At 38.6% G+C, this 20,492-nt stretch overlaps 1 protein-coding gene across 3 annotated transcripts in view; it reads right to left on the bottom strand.

The window, feature by feature from the left end:
- Window positions 1-17,717: 17,717 nt before the first annotated feature.
- The window catches only part of VTA1 (vesicle trafficking 1), a 71,378-nt gene continuing 68,603 nt past the window's right edge, over window positions 17,718-20,492 (bottom strand). For all 3 annotated transcript variants that reach the window (XM_068985198.1, XM_068985199.1, XM_068985200.1), the window contains one exon: window positions 17,718-19,129. In XM_068985198.1, coding sequence (XP_068841299.1) covers window positions 18,984-19,129 — 146 coding nt within the window. In that variant the 3' untranslated portion in view covers window positions 17,718-18,983. The remainder of the gene's footprint in view (window positions 19,130-20,492) is intronic.

Genomic DNA, 20,492 nt, shown 5'->3' with positions numbered 1-20,492 from the left:
AAGCAAGAGTTAGAATCTTACATGGAACAACTGAATGATTCAAAATTAGGAAAGGAGTATAATAAGGCTATATATTGTTACCCTGTTTATTTAACTTAAATGTTTAGAATACATCATGTGAAATGTCAGACTGGATGAATTACAAGCTGGAATCAAGACTGCCAGGAGAAATAGCAGCAATATCAGATATGCAGATGATACCACTCTAATGGCAGAAAGTGAAGAGGAACTGAAGAGCCTCTTGATGAAGGTGAAAGAAAAGAGTGAAGAAGCTGGCTTAAAATTCAACAATCAAAACACTAAGATCATGGCATCTGATCCCATCACTTCACGGCATATAGAAGGAGAAAAAGTGGAAGCAGTGACAGATTTTATTTTCTTGGTCTCCAAAATCACTGCAGATGGTGAGTGCAGCCATGAAATTAAAGACACTTTGCTCTTTGGAAAAAAAGCTATGAACAACCTAGATAGCATATTAAAAAACAGAGACGTTACTTTGCCAACAAGGGTCCATCTAGTCAAAACTATGGTTTTTCCAGCAGTTATATATGGATGTGAGAGATGGACCATAAAGAAGGCAGAGCATCAAAGAATTGATGCTTTTAAATTGTGGGCTGAAGACTCTTGAGAGTCCCTCGGACTATAAGGAAATCAACCTCATCAATCCTAAAGGAAATAAGCCCTGAATATTCATTGGAAGGACTGATCCCGAAGCTGAAGCTTTACTACTTTGGTCACCTGATGCAAGGGGCAAACTCATTAAGAAAAAACCCCTGATGCTGGGAAAGATTGAAGGCAAAAGGAGAAGAGGGCAGCAGAGAATGAGTGGTAAGATAGCATCACTGACTCAATGGGTATGAATTTGAGAAAACTCCTGGAGATAGTGCCAGACAGAGGAGTCTGGCGTGCTGCAGTCCATGGGGTCATAAAGAGTCGGACATGATTCAGTGATGGGACAACAACAACCAGACACTGCACAGTGTTTAGGAATTTTTTAGTTTTATGGAAATAGCACTAAAATGCTGGTCTCAGTTGATGGTTGCTGTTAAAGATGCGAGATATTTTTCAGGTGTGAGAGTATACAATTGTTTCAGTGAAAAAGTAAGTAAAAACTCTAGGAAGCACCACTGAAATGTTTATTGATTTTTCAGCTGCATTTTATCATCACTCTCCTTTTTCTACATTTTAGAACAATCCCTGCAAGGCATTCTGAAAATCTCTTATGTGATAATAGATGTCATTTAATACAACTTTCTGTGGAGAAGGGCATGGTAATCCACTCCAGTATTCTCACCTAGAGAATCCCGTGGACAGAGGAGCCTGGTGGGCTGCTGTCCATGGGGTCGCACAGAGTCGGACACAACTGAAGCGACTTAGCAGCAGCAGCAATACAACTTTCTGTACCTGAGGCAGAGTGACTGTGCATCTCTAATAACGAGAAATATTAGTTTTGAATTCCTGTAAATGTATTGGGGTTCATAAAGCATGGAAAGCAGATGTATCACTTAACTTAGACCTTGCACAGTGGAGAGCTGGCAGCATGATAGTTTTGGCATTCCATTTTGTCCAAGGTACAGATATCATGCTTTACTATACACTGTATTTTCTTGATCTCAACAATACTAGCATGTCTGTCCTTCATTACCCCTAGAAGGGAGTCCTGGGAAATAGTGATTAGATTATTTTATGTATATTTTTAAAGGTAAATTGATCAATGATTTATAATTTTATAATGTTTGCATTGGCAGTTTTAATTTTTTAAGATTTTCTTAAATACCCAAACGTACTCATTTAAAAAGACTGTTACAAGAGCCATGTGGAGGTTGTGTTGATAAGTGTGTTTTAAGATTTTTTGTTCTTTGTTTTTTTATATTTATTTATGTGGCCTTGAGGCTTGTGGCATTTTAGCTTCTGAACAGGTATCAAACCTGCACTGTCCCTCCCTTCCTTGTAAGTCATAGCCAACAGCAGACAAATGAGGCTGCTGTGGACAAAGGTCGGCTTGTTGGTTTTTTCAAGGTGTGGTTTTCCATAACAGAAGCATCTCTTTCGAAATTATAAAGAAGGATTATTCTTTCTTTTTTTTAATTCCAAAACAACAAGTAAGAATGTAGCAGTAAAACTATGTCAGGCATTTCCCTAGAACAAATATCATTATCAATTTTAATTAACAAGATATCTCAAAAAAAAAAAAGATATCTCAAAAGGTATTTACACTTAACCAGTAGGAAAAATGGAAACTTTTAAAAGTCATTCTTGCATCAACACTTTATGCCAAGCTTAGAAACTGACCCCAAGAATTCCAACAAAGGAATTACCAGAGACCCGATCACCTCTGGGAATGGGAAACACATCTCATATATCACATTCTGGGATATATCCTCTTTATTGGGTTTGTATTTTTTTTACAGCATTCCCCTAGCATGATATTTTAGTAGCTGTTGGGTTCATTTGGAAGCTCGTATAGCAACAATGTCAATTAAATGGATAAAGATCACTCTTCCCCTGGCTTTCAGGGACGAGTTTTGTATATGAATGGAATCCAGATACGGAAATGGTGGAATCCAGGAAAAATAAGAGTTGCTGAGAGAGAAAATTGTGAAAAAAAAAAAAAAGCCAACTTTGAACATCTGGACTTGTGATTTTGCTACAAACATTTTTATTGGAAAATTTGAACAATTATCAAAAAACATATATAACACAGATTCACCTTTGGGGTCCTGTAGACATTGACTGGTGTCAGCGTTAACTATCTAAGATTTTCCTTTCAACTATAGCAACAGACACTACTACTCGGCAAGATTTTTAACCTATATTTGCACGTGCCCATCTTTGGTGAAGTTCTCAGAATAATATTTTAAATGAATAATATAAACAATATACTAGTTTTCTATTGTTGCCATAGCAACTTACCACAAACTTAGTGTCTTACGCAGCACAAAAGCACATGTTTATTATGCAACAGGTCTGAAGATCAGAGTCTGACAGAAGTGTCACTGGGCTAAAATTAAGTTGTTGACAGGACTGAGTTCCCTTTGTGGAGGATCTAGGGGAGAATCTGTTTCGCGTGTCTTTTCCAGTTTCTAGAGGCCACTCACATTCCTTGGCTCATGGCTTCCTTTTCTCATCTTCAAAGTCTGCAAGGCAAATCAAGTTCTTTCACATCACCCTTTCTCATCACAACTGGGAAACGTTTTCTGCTTTTAGAGAATGCATGTGAGTAGACTGAGCCCACGAAGAAAACCCAGGATCCTCCCCCTACCTCAAGGTCCTTAAACTTAATCACATCTACAAAGTCACTTTGGCCCTGTAAGGTAACATGTTCACCAGTTCTGGGGATTAGGGCTTGGGTATCTTTGGAAACAATTATTCTACCTAATTAAGATTATGGATAAGATAATTGTGTGGAAATCAGTAATATAAATATATTAAATATATTAAAAGCCAAACTTGTGCTATAATGATGTATATTTAATAATGAGATTTAGAGCAGGTCTAACAATGTCCATAAATTTAAAATACTGGTGAACATAAATGACTTTTTAGTATGTCAGTAACAACTGCAATGACTGTGATTAGATATGAAAATATCTAATTTTCATCGGTAACAGAGTCACTGAAAATGCTCATATTACTGTTTTTTGTTGTTAAAATTTATAATTATAGGGAATAGTAAATTTCACCTAGAGGTTAAACAGTAAACAAGGTATTTTTTTCCTCATCCAAGAGACCCTTTCCTTTCTCATTAATCTGACATTTTATCATACGTTGCCTTGAGATTCTAGCTATCTTTCTTGTGTATGTTTCTTACCATCCTGATGAACTTGGATCTCTGCTGTAACTGTTCACTCACTAAGTCATGGACTTACCCATGGACTGCAGCATGCCAGGCTTCCCTATCCTTTACTATCTCCTAGAGTCTGCTCATACTCGTGTTCACTGAGTCAGTGATGCTATCTAACCATCTCATCCTTTGTTGCTCCCTTCTCCTCCTGACCCCAGTCTTTCCCAGCATTAGGGTTTTTTTTCCAGTGAGTCTGCTCTTTGCATCAGGTGGTCAAAGTATTGGAGCTTCAGCATCATCCTTCCAATGAATATTCAGGGTTGATTTCCTTTAGGATTGACTGGTTTGATCTCCCCTCTGTCCATGGAATTCTCCAGGCAAGAATACTGGAGTGGAAACCATTCCCTTCTCCAGGGGAACTTCCGACCTAGGGATCAAACCAGGATCTCCTGCATTGCAGGCATATTCTTTACCATGTGAGCCACCTGGGAAGCCTTGGATCTCTGGAAATAGAAGTAATACACTTTTTTCCCCCCCTTAGAGGAATTTTGAGAACTTTAAAAGTAGTCCTGCATGCAGCAACAAACACTCAGAGCAGCCAAAAATAAATATTTTTTTTAAAAGAAAGTGAATAGTATCAAACACATGCCTAATAAGATTCACTTCTTCTTGTCAAAAGACTCATTTGGATTGACATGCTATTTCCCAATCTAGTCAAATTATTTCACATGTAGATAAAAGAGGGACTTGTTGGTGAGGTCCTTGGAAACTTTTTTATGAAAGCATTTTTGTGAACTTTTCAACAATTTTCTTAAGAAAACTGTAGCGTCCTAATGATTTAAGCATTTGTCAAACAGTGATTGACTAATTCATCAATTAATAATTCACACTGAATTTACAACATATTTTGGTGAAAATGACAAAGAATGTGTTTGGTAAGTTGAGTTTTTTGTTTTAACTAATCCTCAGAACTTGATATATTATATGAAAAGATTCTTGTCTGTGAGCTAGAGTTTTTTCTTGTTTCCTCTTTAACCAGGTTTGTGATCCTGAGCAAGAAAACACATCCCTCCTGGGGCCTCAATTCCATCCTTAGTAAAATGGGAGGATTGGATTAGATCACCTCTGGGGGACCTACCATCTTTCAGCTCAGTTCAGTTCAGTCGCTCAGTCGTGTCCGACTCTTTGTGACCCCATGAATTACAGCACTCCAGGCCTCCTTGTCCATCACCAACTCCCAGAGTTTACTCAAACTCATGTCCATCGAGATGGTGATGACATCCAGCCATCTCACCCTCTGTCATTCCCTTCTCCTCCTGCGCTCAATCCCCCCCAGCATCAGGGTTTTTCCCAATGAGTCAATGAGGTGGCCAAGTACTGGAGTTTCAGCTTTAGCATCAGACCTTCCAATGAACACCCAGGACTGATCTCCTTTAGGATGGACTGGTTGGATCTCCTTGCAGTCCAAGGGACTCTCAAGAGTCTTCTCCAACACCATAGTTCAAAAGTATCAATTCTTCAGCGCTCAGCTGAAGAATTGTATGTATGATCTCACATCCATACATGACCCCTGGAAAAACCATAGCCTTGACTAGACGGACCTTAGTTGGCAAGGTAATGTCTCTGCTTTTGAATATGCTATCTAGGTTGGTCATAACTTGCCTTCCAAGAAGTAAGCATCTTTTAATTTCATGGCTGCAGTCACCAACTGCAGTGATTTTGGAGCCCCCCAAAATAAAGTCAGCGACGTTTCCACTGTTTTCCCATCTATTTCCCATGAAGTGATGGGACCAGACGCCATGATCTTCATTTTCTGAATGTTAAGATTTAGGCCAATTTTTTCACTCTCCTCTTTCACTTTCAACAAGAGGCTTTTTAGTTCCTCTTCACTTTCTGCCATAAGGGTGGTATCATCTGCATATCTGAGGTTATTGATATTTCTCCTGGCAATCTTGATTCCAGCTTGGGCTTCCTCCAGCCCAGTGTTTCTCATGATGTACTCTGCATATAAGTTAAATAAGCAGGGTGACAATATACAGCCTTGACGTACTCCTTTTCCTATTTGGAACCAGTCTGTTGTTCCATGTCCAGTTCTAACTGTTGCTTCCTGACCGCATACAGGTTTCTCAAGAGGCAGGTCAGATGGTCTGGTATTCCCATCTCTTTCAGAATTTTCCAGTTTATTGTGATCCACACAGTCAAAGGCTTTGGCATAGTCAATAAAGTAGAAATAGATGTTTTTCTGGAAGTCTCTTGCTTTTTCAGTGATCCAGAGGATGTTGGCAATTTGATCTCTGGTTCCTCTGCCTTTTCTAAAACCCACTGGAACATCTGGAAGTTCATGGTTCACATATTGCTGAAGCCTGGCTTGGAGAATTTTGAGCATTACTTTACTGGTGTGTGAGATGAGTGCAATTGTGTGGTAGTTTGAGCATTTTTTGGCATTGCCTTTCTTTGGGATTGGAATGAAAAGTGACCTTTTCCAGTCCTGTGGCCACTGCTGAGTTTTCCAAATTTGCTGACATATTGAGTGAAGCACTTTCACGGAATCATCTTTCAGGATTTGAAATAGCTCAACTGGAATTCCATCACCTCCACTAGCTTTGTTCATAGTGATTCTTTCTAAGGCCACTTGACTTCACATTCCAGGATATCTGGCTCTAGGTGAGCGATCACACCATTGTGGTTATCTGGGTCATGAAAATCTTTTTTTGTATAGTTCTTCAGGGTATTCTTGCCACCTCTTCTTAATATTTTCTGCTTCTGTTAGGTCCCTACCATTTATGTCCTTTATCGAGCCCATCTTTGCATGAAATGTTCCCTTGGTATCTCTAATTTGCTTGAAGAGATCTCTAGTCTTTCCCAGTCTGTTCTTTTCCTCTATTTCTTTGCATTGACCACTGAGGAATGCTTTCTTATCTCTCCTTGCTATTCTTTGGAACTCTGCATTCAGATGCTTATAGCTTTCCTTTTCTCCTTTGCTTTTCACTTCTCTTCTTTTCACAGTTATTTGTAAGGCCTCCCCAGACAGCCATTTTGCTTTTTTGCATTTCTTTCCCATGGGGATGGTCTTGATCCCTGTCTCCTGTACAATGTCACAAATCTCCATCCATAGTTCATCAGGAACTCTTTCTATCAGATCTAGTCCCTTAAATCTATTTCTCACTTCCACTGTATAATCATAAGGGATTTGATTTAGGTCATACAGGAATGGTCTAGTGGTTTTCCCTACTTTCTTCAATTTCAGTCTGAATTTGGCAATAAGGAGTTCATGATCTGAACCACAGTCAGCTCCTGGTCTTGTTTTTGCTGACTGTATAGAGCTTCTCCATCTTTGGCTGCAAAGAATATAATCAATCTGATTTTGGTGTTGACCATCTGGTGATATCAATGTGTAGAGTCTTCTCTTGTGTTGTTGGAAGAGCGTGTTTGCTATGACCAGTGTGTTCTCTTGGCAAAACTCTATTAGCCTTTGCCCTGCTTCATTCCATACTCCAAGGCCAAATTTCCACATTACTCCAGGTGTTTCTTGACTTCCTACTTTTGCATTCCAGTCCCCTATAATGAAAAGGACATCTTTTTTGGGTATTAGTTCTAAGAGGCCTTGTAGGTCTTCATAGAACCGTTCAACTTCAGCTTCTTCAGTTTTACTGGCTGGGACATAGGCTTGGATTACTGTGATATTGAATGGTTTGCCTTGGAAATGAACAGAGATCAATCATTCTGTCGTTTTTGAGATTGCATCCAAGTACTGCATTATGCTATATATTGTCACCCTGCTTATTTAACTTCTATGTAGAGGACATCATGAGAAACACTGGGCAGGAAGAAGCATAAGCTGGAATCAAGATTGCCAGGAGACATATCAATAACCTCAGATATGCAGATGACACCACCCTTATGGCAGAAAGTGAAGAGGAACTAAAAAGCCTCTTGATGAAAGTGAAAGAGGAGAGTGAGGAAGCTGGCTTAAAGCTCAACATTCAGAAAACGAAGATCATGGCATCTGGTCCCATCACTTCATGGGAAATAGATGGGGAAACAGTGGAAACAGTGTCAGACTTTATTTTCTTGGGCTCCAAAATCACTGCAGATGGTGACTGCAGCCATGATATTAAAAGATGTTTACTCCTTGGAGGGAAAGTTATGACCAACCTATATAGCATATTCAAAAGCAGACATTACTTTGCCATCAAAGGTCCGTCTAGTCAAGGCTATGGTTTTTCCTGTGGTCATGTATGGATGTGAGAGTTGGACTGTGAAGAAAGCTGAGTGCCGAAGAATTGATGCTTTTGAACTATGGTGTTGGAGAAGACTCTTGAGAATCCCTTGGACTGCAAGGAGATCCAACCAGTCCATTCTGAAGGAGATTAGCCCTGGACGTTCTTTGGAAGGAATGATGCTAAAGCTGAAACTCCAGTACTTGGCCACCTCATGCGAAGAGTTGACTCACTGGAAAAGACTGATGCTGGGAGGGGTTAGGGGCAGGAGGAGAAGGGTATTACAGAGAATGAGATGGCTGGATAGCATCACCAACTTGATGGATGTGAGGTTGGGTGAACTCCGGGAGATGGTGATGGACAGGGAGGCCTGGCATGCTGTGATTCATGGGGTCACAGGGAGTTGGACATGACTGAGCGACTGAAATGAACTGAACTGAACTGCATTTCGGACTCTTTTGGTGACCATGATGGCTACTCCATTTCTTCTAAGGGATTCTTACCTATAGCAGTAGATATAATAGCATCTGAGTTAAATTCACCCATTCCAGTCCATTTTAGTTCGCTGATTCCTAGAATGTCGACATTCACTCTTGCCATCTCCTGTTTGACCACTTCCAATTTGCGTTGATTCATGGACCTAACATTCCAGGTTCCTATGCAATATTGCTCTTTAAAGCATTGGACCTTGCTTCTATCACCAGTCACATCCACAGCTGGGTACTGTTTTTGCTTTGGCTCCATCCCTTCATTCTTTCTGGAGTTATTTCTTCACTAATCTCCAATAGCATATTGGGCAAGTACCGACCTGGGGAGTTCCTCTTTCAGTAACCTGTCATTTTGCCTTTTCATATTGTTCATGGGGTTCTCAAAGCAAGAATACTGAATACTGCCATTCCCTTCTCCAGTGGACAACATTCTGTCAGACCTCTCCACCATGACCCATCCGTCTTGGGTGGCCCCACACGGCATGGCTTAATTTTATTGAGTTAGACAAGTTTGTGGTCCGTGTGATCAGACTGGCTAGTTTTCTGTGAGTATGGTTTCAGTGTGTTTGCCCTCTGATGCCCTCTTGCAAAACCTACCGTCTTACTTGGGTTTCTCTTACCTTGGATGAAAGATGTCTCCTCACACCTGCTTCTCCTGACCTTGAATATGGAGTAGCTCCTCTCGGCCCTCCTGCACCTGTGGAGCCACTGCTCCTTGGCACTGCACCATCTTTAATAGTTTTTAAATCAAAAGTTTACATCACCTTCATTAGCATTCCTAAAGTTTTGTACACTTCATTAGGACTGAATTCAAGTTCCTAGGATTATTACGCTTCCTCAAGTAGTGTAAGAATTGAAATGCCTAATACTGAGATGTTGTGCTGAAAAATATGGGCTTCACTGGTGTTCCAGTGATTAAAGAATCTGCCTGCCAATGCCCGGGATACCAGTTGGATCTCTGCTTGGGAAGATCCCACATGCTGTGAGGCAACTAAGCCTGTACCCACAACTACTGAGCCTGTGCTCTGGACCAGCAGCAACTACTGAAGCCTGGGCATCTAGAGCCTGTACTCTGCAACAGGAGAAGCCACCAGCCCATGCACCGCAACTAGAGGGTAGACCCCAATCTCTGCAATTAGAGAAAGCCCGCATGCAGCAACAAACACTCAGAGCAGCCAAAAATAAATATCTTTTAAAAAGATATTGAACAGTATCAAACACATGCCTAATAAGATTAGTTCCTTCTTGTCAAAAGACTCATTTGGATTGACACACTATTTCCCAGTCTAGTCAAATTCTTTCACATGTAGATGAAAGAGGGACTCATTGGTGAGGTCCTTGGAAACTTTTTTATGAAAGCATTTTTGTGAACTTTTCAACAATTTTCTTAAGAAAACTGTAGCGTCCTAATGACTTAAGCATTTGTCAAACAGGCAGCCATGGCAACAGAATGGCCAGTGATCCTCTGAGCAGGACTTTAGCAACATTTCATGTCAGTTGTTGGGACTTATAAGAGCTACACCCTTACTTTTGCCTTTTAAAGTTCTGGGTAGAATAGTCCACTCCTTAAGCTGTTTCCCATTTTCCTCCTCCGCTTTATTCTCTTTCTAGCCCTGTCTGGCCCTTTCTGCTCTACTTGGCAAAACTTTCTCTCACTTTGATCTCTAAGTGTCTGAGAGACAATGTCTGGATTAGGGCAGGGTGTGTGAGGATCATAAGGAGAGCTAGAGTTTACAATGCCGGGATTTACAAGTAAGTAGGTACATATTCAGCTTCAGAAAGAATACAAAGATTTCTATTGGAAATTACTTTTCCATCTTTAAGAAATTGTTATCTATCTCACAGGGATCAAGTGACTATATTTACCCTATTAAGCAGTTTCTCCTTAGGACTTATACATGGCTATTAATATTTTGCTGTAATTGAAAAAAGTTATCATGTACTTTCCTACAATTATTTCTCCCCTCAGATGCTTCCCTTTTATCTTAATTACTCACCTTATTTTCTCTATTGGAATAAGGTCACCATGCAACGAAATGTCAGCTCCAGTTCCCTCAGTCTGGAGAAAAAAAATTAAGTTCAATAGCAATTCATGAATGTTTTCTTTCTGGCACTTTATGCTTCCAATTTTCTTTATTTGGGTACATCTGCATCACTAAGTAGATTTTGAGCTTCTAGGGTTCTGGGATTCTGAGACTTCTAAAGAAACTTTGTGCCTTCTGATTACACAACTCAGTACCTTGCAACTTCTTAAGCAAAGCCGAAGAAGCTCCAATACTTTGGCCACCTGATGTGAAGAACTGACTCATTGGAAAAGACCCTGATGATGGAAAGATTGAAGGCAGGAGGAGAAGCGGATGACAAAGGATGAGGTGGTTGGATGCCATCACTGACTCGATGGACCTGAGTTTGAGCAGGCTCTGGGAGTTGCTGATAGACAGGGAAGCCTGGTGTGCTGCAGTCCATGAGGTTGCAAAGAGTCGGACATGACTGAATGACTGAACTGAACTGAAAAAGAGCTTGTTGAACTGAAGTAGACTGGAAACCTGCAATATCTGTTCATCAGCTCAAACATCCTTCATTAGAAATGTTTGGATTGTCTTTCTCAGTCCATTTGGAGGTGAAATAACTACTCTCTAGGGTAGGAACAAAAACTCATTTCCAGTCTTAGCAGATGAGGATAATTTTAATAGAAAAATTATAATGATTTTCTTTGCTTTTTAGATCCAAATAATTCCAAAAATAATTTTCAAAAGGATTACTGTCATTCAATAAACAATCTCATTTGTTTTCTAACATTGTCTTGAAACACTGTTTATAAAGATCCCTTGACTTTCTGTTTTCAAGTCTGTCAACTAAATAATTTGGAAAAAAATGTATTCTGAATCACTATAGTAGAAACTCTCGGATTTTGTATACATATGTAATATATGTAATTATATATGTAATTTATATAAATATAACTACATATTACATAAATTGTTGTTGTTTCATCACTAAGTTGCGAATGACTCTTTGCGACCCCATGGGCTGGGGCTCCTTTGTCCATGGAATTTCCCAGGAGGGAATACTGGAGTGGGTTGTCATTTCCTTCTCTAGGGGATCTTCTTGACCCAGGGATCAAACCTGAGTCTCTAGCACTGGCAGGTGGATTCTTTACCACTAAGCAACCAGGGAAGCGTCTTCAGTGTCTCAAGAAAATACTAAAAAAATAATATATATATATATATATATATATATATATATATATATGTATGTATGTATGTATGCATACCCATTTATAAATAACATAACACACCATATATTTCCCTTTAAATTCAGCATCAAAGAAGGCAGATGCATTGCTTGCAATCTTCACACTTGTAGAAATAATATCTCCAGTTATGAGAAAAAGAGTCAGAAATTCATTTTCATATCATCCTATGTAAGAGTCACTCCAAAAGAAGAAAAGCAAACAGAAACCACTGCAGGAAGAAAAAAGATATATTGATTTGATTCAGGGTCATAGACCAATTTTAAGGGCCATATTTTCTTATTATTCCATCAATTAACAAGATGGGAATTAAAATCTCCAATTATAATTTTGAATTTGTCTATTTCTCCTTGAAATTATGTTAGCTTTTGCTTCATTATTTTGAAGATCTGTTATGTCCTCTTGATTGAGCACCTTTTCATCGTCCCTGTTAATATTCTCCATCAGATTTTTGCTCACTGGCAATCTTTGCAATGGCAGCAGAAAATTCCCTGCCCAGAGGAACAGCAATATTCCAGTAATCTTCCCCTCCACCCCCACCCCCCGCTCCAGGTTTATAGATAGCTGCCTTTTCATTGTGCCCTCACATAGCTTCTCTATGTGTGAAAGTGAAAGTTGCTCAGTTATGTCCGACTCTTTCTGACCCTATGGACTATACAGTCCAAGGAATTCTCCAGGCCATAATACTGGAGTGAGTAGCCTTTCCCTTCTCCAGGGGATCTTCCCAACCCAGGGATCGAACGCAGGTCTCCCGCATTGCAGGCAGATTCTTTATCAGCTGAGCCACAGGGGTTGCATGGAGAGAATTCTGGTGTCTCTTTTCTCTAAGAACACCAACCCTGCGGACCTAGGGCCCCACCCTCAGGGCTTCATTTAACCTTAATTACCTCCCCAAAGGTCATAGCTTCAAATATAGTCACATTAGGAGGCAGGGCTTCATCCTGTGAAGTGTTAGTTGGGGTAGGGGAGGACTGTTCAGTCCATTGCCAGCAAAGGTCCGTCTAGGCAAAGCTATGGTTTTTTCCAGTAGTCATGAATAGATGTGAAAGCTGGACTATAAAGACATCCGAGCACTGAAGAATTGATGCCTTTGAACTATGGTGTTGGAGAAGACTCTTGAGAGTCCCTTGGATTGCAAGGAGATCCAACTAGTCTATCCTAAAGGAAATCAGTCCTTCATTGGAAGGACTGATGTGGAAGCAGAAACTCTAATACTTTGGCTACCTGATTCGAAGAACTGACTCACTAGAAAAGATCCTGCTGCTGGGAAAGATTGAAGGCAAGAGGAGAAGGGGACGACAGAGGATGAGATGGTTAAATGGCATCACTGACTCGATGGACATTGAATTTGAGTAAGCTCTGGGAGTTGGTGATGGACAGGGAAGCCTGGCATGCTGCACCCCATGGGGCCAAGAGTTGGACACGACTGAGCGACTGAACTGAACTGAATGAACATCTTCCCACATGTGCAATCTCACATTTGTTATTTTTGGTGTTGACAGGCCATCTGCCATGGCAACACTAAATTACTCAAATTCCCTGAACTTCTAACATTTTTTTCCTCCATGCAGACACTTATGTTTTAGTTTTGCTAAGTTCTTCCTGCTTCTCTGTCTGGCAAACCTGTAGGTCAATCTCTTTTCCGAGGACTTTTCTTTCTTCAGGAAGAATGAGTATAGTCTCATACATAACCTCCAGTATAGCATTATAACATTAAACTTTAATTGATGGGAGATGCTCAATACATATTAATATTTTTGAACAATGAATGATACTAACATTTTTATAACATCTCTCAATATTGCTGAGCTGTTGAAACCTGGAGTGGGTAGGGGGAGGTCCTGGGGTGGATTTCTTTATTCTACAGCTACTACTCTAGTAGGCAAGACTCAAGACTCCAGCCTCCATGACCTTGTGTGTGTTCCAAAGGGTGGATTCGAACAGTTGGTAATAAAATGAGCAGTACACAAGAAACCATCTGAGGTGCATCAAGATTAGGAGACTGATCATTCCAGCCCTGCACACAACCTACTCTTGTCAGCAACCCCATCTTTGAACCATTGTTATAAAATTTCTCATCAAATCCTCCCTGGTTGAGACACATAAATTATCAAGGCAAGAACCTGCTTTCCCCCTTCACCTGGCAATAAAGCAATAAAGCTATCCTTTTCTACTTCACCCAAAGTTCTGTCTGAGATTCAGTTCAGCTCCAGTGCAGAGAGGTTGAGCTTTCAGCATCAATATGAAGATAGTTCTCTAGAAAGTTGTCTTCATGGATTATTGTTATGCAATCGAGTCTTTCCTCCCAACTTTAAGGGATTACCTAAAGTAAGGGATAGGTGTTCCTGTCTCAGACTTTCAGGCAGAAATTTAATTTGAAGAACCAACTGATAATAAACATTAATTTATTTTGAAGTCCATATATTTGAAATCTGTGTAAGTGATGGCTACATAGTTAGGAAAAATATTTTGTTTAAAATTAAGAAAAACTGGCATGCCTGGGAAACCCAGGACTTCCTAAGTGATGTGGGACTCTCTCCAGGATGACACATAAATTCATCACATCAGTCATCAAATCTGCCTGTTTTCTCCCTGGACTCAAAGTCTATTTGCTTTCAGGTCACAGGCTCACCCACAGTTACTAATAATTGGAACATATTGTCCAGGAAAGTCTAGTTGCTACGCTTCTCACTAATAAAAGGAATTGTCCAGTGAACTTGATAACATCTCGCTTTTCTCACAATTTAACTGATCCTGTACCTACATGGGTGATAATATTATTGTCTGAAATAGGCAGTGTGAGCTTAGAAAATTTCAATACTAGCTGTGTGTATATGTGTGTGTGTGAGCTTAGTCATGTCCGACTCTTTGCAGCCCCACAGACTGTAGACCGCCAGGCTCCCCTGTCCATGGCATTTTCCAGGGAAGAATATTGGAGTGGGTTGTTATTTCCTGCTCCAGGGTATCTTCCCAAATCAGGGGCTGAACCTGCGACTCTTAATGTCTACTGCATTGGCAGGTGGGTTCTTTACCACTAGTGCCACCTGGGAGGCAAATTTACTATCCTGTGGTTGTTTTCTTATTTGTAAAACAGGACTCACCTCTTAGGATCACTGGCAAGATTAAATGAATACATGTAAAATACTCAAATCAGTGCCTGGTATTTAGTAAATACTCAAATGTTAGTTATTATATTCACTATTATAAAAGTGTCACTTGGTTGAAATGTCCTTCATAAGAATACTCCATTAAATGAGCTGTTAGTCTTAGAATCCCACACAGATATCAAAGATTACAACCAACCAGGTACGCTTACCCTCCTTACGAAGGGTGCCTTAAAATTTTATGATCTAAGAGAAAACTTCTCTACTGCTGGAGGTTTACGTACGATCCAAACTAGGTATCTGATCCAATTGCTTTGGAACATAAAATGAGTCAAGTTAAAAAAAAAATGGGAATGGGGTAGAGAGAAAGCTCTGCAGAGAACTATTCAACCCCAAGTCATTGTTCAACACCCAGTTATTGTTCTTTCAGAGGTGCAGATGTTAACACTGCTATTAAGATTTACATTTCTTTAGAAAGGATAGTACATAACCTTTTCTGAACCAACACACAGTAACATCAGATTTCTAGAAGTCATATATAAGTAAATTATATGAACACTAGACCTGCAACCAGGGTCTTTTGCTTGGTGTAATCTTGAAGCCTGTAAATTTCCTTGACCATAGGCTTGGGAACCATTCTTGGCTTCTAGCTCCAGTTCAGCAGTGATTTGGTGAGATGTCTGTTGACAATCAATGTAGACAGAACTTATCTTATTTTTCCTTCCTCCTCTGTCTGTATCGACAAAACAATGTTATCAAGTAGTTTTACTTGGGATGGTCACAAGAACTTGGGAACATTGCATTTCAGCCTTAAATGTCAGCAGAATTCGGCCACTTTCCCCACTGCTATTAATGACTACTCACTCCTTCCAAGCACTTGTTAAAATCTTGCGATCAACCTTCATTCCTTCTATGCCTATGTGTCAGATCCACTTTACCAGAAATACTGTGGCTCTCCTTTAAAAAAAAATAGCCAGAAACCTATTACATCCTATAACCTCCACTTCTATCCTTGATCTAAGCCATTGTGACATCTCACCTTAATTATTACAATACTCGCTTACCTATGGTTGTGCTGGGTCTTAGTTGTGATGAGTCGGGGCTACTCTTGGTTGTGCTGCATGGGCTTCTCTCTGTGCCGGCTTTTGCTGTTGTGGAGCAAGGGCTCTGGAGCATGGGCTCAATAGCCTTAGCTGCCCGTGGCATGTGGAATCTTCCCAGACCAGAGATTGAACCCGTGTCTCCGGCATTAGTAGGCAGATTCTTAACTAGTGGATCTCCAGGAAGTCCCATAATACTTTTAACTCATCTTGCAGTTTCCACCCTTGTCCACATTATGGTCTTTGTCTCGACGCAGTTGGCAATATAATCCTTTTTAAAAGTCTCACCAGGTTACTCTTCTGTCCAAATCCTTTGGCTCCGTATCTTGCTCAGAGGAAAAGCCAAGTTTTTCACAAAAATCCTGTGTGATCCTGAGCTTCTCACTCCTTCACCAGCCTTCCTCACTGTTCTCCTCTTACCTCTTCTCTTGTGACCTCCCTGTGCCATGAATGCTCTTCCTTTCCTTTTTCACTCAACAGTCACCTCAGTGAGGCCTAGCCTATCTTACTTAATTGTGCACAGGCCCACACACACACCCAAGCATTTCCCATTACATACTCTGGTGTTCTCCAGAGGATTTATCACTGTCTAATATGGAAGTTCCTAAAATGTGATTCCAGAACTTTCAAATTCCTGTTGTGAGGCTGATGGGGTCCAGTGACCACACTTTAGGGGAATCTTCCTCCTAGACTCAATCTTTCTGATAGGAGTAGGGGTAGACTACTCAAACTTGAGGGGCCACCAGATTACCTAAAGTGTTTCTTTCAAATGAGACTGGTTGAATATAATATATGATATTCTTTTTTTATCTATTTCCTCCCTATTAGAATACAATTCTGAGACAGGGATTTTTTTTTTTCTTTTCTGTTTTCTGCTGTTTCCTCGTGCAAAGAACAATACCAGGCACATAGCAGCTGCTCAATAAATACATGCTGATTGACCAAATGAAAACTACTTAACCCTAGTGATATATCAGAAAATTTCTTTCTCCTGTCAGATTTTATATGCAGAATCACAAAGTTAAAAAACCTTTATAGATCAATCTCTTCCTGCAAAAAAGCATTTTAGAGTAATGGGCTGCAGAGACAACTGGGATTTCCTGATATTCAGGAAATTAATTATCAATTTCATTATCATTGCAACATTAATGTTAGTAACAATAAACATTTATGGAATGCTACTATTTGCTGAGTATTTCATGTGTAGTATTTCACTTTTCATATTGAACTCTAAGGTGGCTAGTGGTGTCTCCTCCATTTTACAGATAGGAGTTGCTATGACAAAGCCCACTTCTCTATGGTTTTCATACCATCTTCTCCTCTCCATGCGCTCTCCCAACTGGGAGCAACAGGTAGTGTGTGAAATAGGAGGAGACAGTTTTATTCCCAGTGGCCAGACATGTTAGGATCTGAACAAAAATTTGCTGAGCTATACTTTACATTTACCTTTTATAACATAAAAGATCATCCAAGTCATTTTTCTATTTCAATAAAGTTCCAAAGAGCTGTATCAGAACCCTGGAATTGCACATGCAAATGTTGTACTCTACAAATGTTCTAAGAATTTAGCTGTGAAAGATACGAAAATATTTTTCAGGAGGCTTGTTTATGGGGGGCTTGTTTTTATAATAATTTAAAACTGTTTATTCTGCATATTCATTCTATCAAACTCTATACAATAGCACTATACTTATGCAAAGAAAAACAGAAAGACATTATGAGTTAATGATTCATTTTCTTCCAAATAGCCTGTTAGAACAGGGGTCAGCAAACTTTTCCATAAAGGAGTAAGTAGTACGTATTTTGGACTGGCAGGCCGTATAATTCTGCAGTCATGGAAAGCAACCAAGCACAAAAAATAAATAATTCAGTTTCAATAAAACTTTATTTATACAAGTGGCCAGCCCACAGACCACAGTTTGCTGACCCCTATGTTAAAAGATTCCAAATATTAGTGTAATGAATGAAATATATCAGATAAATTTCAGGTAAATCTGCCAAATTTTTCTCATTTTAAAAACTGTCTGACTTTAAAAATGCGACAATTTCAGCATGCAAAAATGATATCTGGCTCTGCAACAAGTCAAACTAGTTAAAAGAAACCTTGTATTTATTTTTTACACAGCACAAATGCAGGTGACACAGTAAGTTCATAATTCCCCACAAAAAACTTATAAACTCAACAACTGAGAATCATGTTCTTATAATCTGCATCATTCATAGCTATATACTCTATGGAATCCATTCCATAGCAGCAGAGAACCTTAACTCAAAAGCACCAAGTTTCCAGGCATTACTACAAACATCTTGTTTTCATTCTCTAATACATGCAGTCAAACTGCCTAGGAAGCAAATACCAATTCACCTTAAGCGTCAATGGGTAAGGGAAAACAGTTGAGCAACCAACATTATTCTTATGTCTAGAACTGATGCTACCTCTTTACGTCATTATTTTTTCCTTTCACGAACATTTTATTTTTTAGCGTAGCTCCATTTGAGTATAAACTGAAATTTGAATACAGTCTCTTTCAGATTCATCTAACAGTTTAGAACATTCGTATCTGTTTAATCTTGAGGAAAACTGAAATATGATCTCTAATCTAGAATATTCTGGCAGTCTATTAAAAGTCAAGTTCAGAATTTTATAGCAAAGTGATTATGGTCTGTTTGCTCAAATTAGAGATTATAAGATTCCTTCATTTATTTAGATTAAGATTCAAAGCTAATTCCCAATACATTTTATAGAAGTGTTTTCATGTTTTGAACAAGCAGGGTTCAGTGGGCATTTATAGGACCTTGCTCACATTAGAGAGCTATACACTCAGAGACTACTGGATCCACTAAATGGACAATGAAAACTGGTTGAGGCTGCTGATGAATACTTCAATAGGAATCTGATACACAGACACAGATTTCATTGTTAAAGTCAATGGAACTGAAGTCTTCCTTAAAACTGTGCTCCTGATAGGCTGAAGATAGACTAGTGGACTGTTAGTTCTTTAAGCCAAAAATGCATGGATGTTGTACAAAGGCTTCATTCTCTGCCTGTAGTCAGTAACTTGAGGGCCTTCTGCAGATTCTGCACTGCAGTGCTGACATCTTCATACTGCAAAGCACTGCCAGCATACTTGCAGTATTTCTGAGCCCTAGCAAAGTCCTCTGGTGTTAGTCGGATATCTCCTAAGAGAAAAATAGAGTAATGAAAACATTTATAAAGAATAGAAAAAGTGTTATTTAGGTTAGGTAAATGCTTACACTCAAGATTACAGAAAATATTTAAGTTTATATAAAAATATGAAGGTCTTTCCCCAACCCTTAGTTGTATCTGAATAAATTTTCTTTATGCTTTTAAATCTAATTATTAATATAAACTATATGTATGCCAATGCATAATGACTTATATGAGCAAGATTTTCTTTCCAGAAGTCATAAACTGGAAGCCTTTATATATTGGCAAATTAACTGCAAAAAATTATATATTCATATTCTGTATAAAACAAGGAAAGCAGCTTTGGTATTTATGTCAGAATTGTTGAGACTCTCTTTTTATGGAACAATATACACAGTCTAAGACATTCAAACCTCATTTGAACTAGAATATACATATAAATAGAAAATTAAGTAACAAACTTTATGCAAATATTACATACATTATCTAAATTTTTTAAAGCATGTAAAGGGTTAAGGATTAACTAAAACATATCATTAAACTACACAATCAAACCTAAACAATTCTTATTAGTTCTTTGTTTAAAATTGATTTTCATCAAGCTTTCTATCTAGATACACATATATTTAACCTGGATAGACCCAGCCAAATAATTTGGGTAAAAAAAAAATTATATTGAAAATATTTAATCTAAGATTTAGATTTGAATATACATTCCTAAAAGTGAAATTAAAAACTTTGTATCTTATCTTTGGAAATAAATATCATTTTCTTTAGAAATTTTTATGAGGATTCTTAAGAACTGATCAGAAGGTTGGGGGTACAGAATACAAAGAAAAGATAATATATTTTGATTCCCTTTCTAAATGAACATATATAAATATAATTGCTTTTCTTTTAGTTGCTTTTAATTTTGCCAGAAAATAAAGCATAAAATGAAAATTTTGACATATGAAGTCCTACTTCAAAGTTATGTAGCAGTTCTAGGTACTCTGATACTAAATTCGTATCCAAATTAATATTTTCTAAAATTTTCAAAAAAGAATGCTGAAGTAATATATCCTAGAGTTTCTAACCCAGTTTTCAGGCACTTGTAAGTGTTGAATAACTTCAATGAATGACTATAAAAAAGCCATATTTACTTTATTTCCCACTTAAAAATATATTAAGTTCACACAGAATTAAACATTAAATTTAAGATTTTAAAATAATGTACTTATACATCTACATACAGTAACTAGACCAGTGTGTTACATATACAAAGCCTCCAAATACTTGTTGAGTATTAAAGATTACAATCATAGTTGGTCCTCACTGTTGTGAATCACAGACTGTTGTTGTTGTTCAGTCGCTAAGTCGTATCTGACTCTGCAA

This window comes from Capricornis sumatraensis, chromosome 13 (genome assembly GCF_032405125.1).
Source record: "Capricornis sumatraensis isolate serow.1 chromosome 13, serow.2, whole genome shotgun sequence".
NCBI classification, from domain to species: Eukaryota; Metazoa; Chordata; class Mammalia; order Artiodactyla; family Bovidae; genus Capricornis; species Capricornis sumatraensis.
Note: the sequence above shows the minus strand (reverse complement) of the source record. Positions and strands in the feature narration are given on the sequence as shown.